Source organism: Wasmannia auropunctata, unplaced genomic scaffold (genome assembly GCF_000956235.1).
Source record: "Wasmannia auropunctata unplaced genomic scaffold, wasmannia.A_1.0 LD334373.1, whole genome shotgun sequence".
NCBI lineage: Eukaryota > Metazoa > Arthropoda > Insecta > Hymenoptera > Formicidae > Wasmannia > Wasmannia auropunctata.
The window spans coordinates 10,002-11,596 of NW_012028517.1; the positions used below are offsets into that span (position 1 = coordinate 10,002).

The 1,595-nt window shown below is 62.1% G+C and overlaps 1 protein-coding gene across 1 annotated transcript in view; it reads left to right on the forward strand.

The window, feature by feature from the left end:
• Positions 1-1,109, forward strand: part of LOC105458737 — a 5,309-nt gene extending 4,200 nt beyond the window's left edge. Inside the window, exon 3 of the mRNA XM_011704258.1 lies at positions 197-1,109. Coding sequence (XP_011702560.1) covers positions 197-1,109 — 913 coding nt within the window. The remainder of the gene's footprint in view (positions 1-196) is intronic.
• The last annotated feature ends 486 nt before the right edge of the window (positions 1,110-1,595 follow it).

Here is a 1,595-nt window from a genome sequence, read left to right on the forward strand (position 1 = left end):
TGCCGTGCGTGCGATGGCGGGCGGCGACTCCACAACAATTGATGGGCAGTCTCCCCCGCGAGAGAGTGACTCCAGCGAGGCCCTTCCTCCATACCGGCGTGGACTACGCCGGTCCGATCCAGCTGCGCACAGCCAAAGGGCGAGGCCACAAAGCATACAAGGGCTTTATCGCGTTATTCGTGTGCTTGTCCTCCAGAGCAGTTCACCTAGAGGCCGTTTCCGACTACACCACCGACGCCTTCCTGGCCGCCTTGCGGCGGTTCACTTCCCGCCGGGGGCTGTGCCGCACCATCCGAAGCGATTGCGGGACTAACTTTGTGGGCGCGGACGCCCAACTGCGGGCGTTCTTCTCGACAAGCAGCCCCGAGCTGCGCCAAGTCAGCAAACAGCTCGCCGATGATCAGATCCAGTGGCAACTCAATCCGCCGTCTACTCCGCATTTCGGTGGTCTTTGGGAGGCCGCGGTCAAGTCGCTCAAGCACCACCTGCGCCGCGTGCTGGGCGATGCAACTCTAACTTTCGAGGAGATGTCTACGCTCCTCACCCAAATTGAGGCCTGCCTAAATTCGCGTCCGCTCCAGGCTCAATCCGATGATCCGGAGGATCTGGCGGCGCTTACCCCGGGTCACTTCTTGGTGGGATCTGCGCTGACCGCCGTCCCTGAGCCCCCCATTGGGGCACAGCCGACGAACCGCCTGTCCCGCTGGCAGCTGCTACAGCAAATGCGGGACCACTTCTGGGATCGCTGGTCCCGAGAATATCTTCACTCCCTAACGCACCGCCCGAAGTGGTGCCGAGAGAAATCAGCCTTCAAGGTCGGCCGCTTGTGCCTCGTTCGACACGAGAGCACCCCACCGACTCGGTGGCCGTTGGCGCGCATCATCCGAGTCCACCAAGGAGAAGACGGACAGATCCGAGTGGTCGACGTCCGCACCCCCACGACCGTGCTCACGCGGCCGGTCGTCAAGCTCGTCCTCCTGCCGGACGGCGACGCCGATGCGGAGGAAGACAATTGCGCTGACTCTGGGCCCCCACGACATCCCGCTCGTCACTCTCATCTCACCAACACTCGCGGTCACCCGCTCGCAATCGCCTCACACGCTACGTAAGGAGGATCGTATGGTTGTCTCGCCTGTCAGCTGATCGAGGGACACGTGGTCTCCCGGCATACACGCAGCGCCCTTCGCCTGCATAGGGCCCGTGAGGGCAGGACGCGACGCTTTTCTTGGCGTTTTTTTTTCGGGCTGAAGCGTAGTCCCCACGGGGACGGGGACGCTTTAGCCATTCTACACTCAGCAGCACATTTCGCCAGTTGCATCGGGCGAGGCGGGCGGGATGTTCGAGATGAGTCATGATCACGGCATACGCGCGTGATGCCAAACCCGAGCGCGGCGGCAACGGTCGCGCTCAGCGCCGGCCGCCGTCACCGGCGCCCAATCGCGGGCTGCCTACTCTCGAGCCGCGCGAAACGGCGCGCTCGAGCAAACATGTTTTGCAAAAAGCAAGAGATGACAACCCATGCCCTGCTACAAGGCTCCGGCAATTATTACCTTATATGGTGCTATTGCTCGTTGTTTGCCAAGGAATAGGGGAGA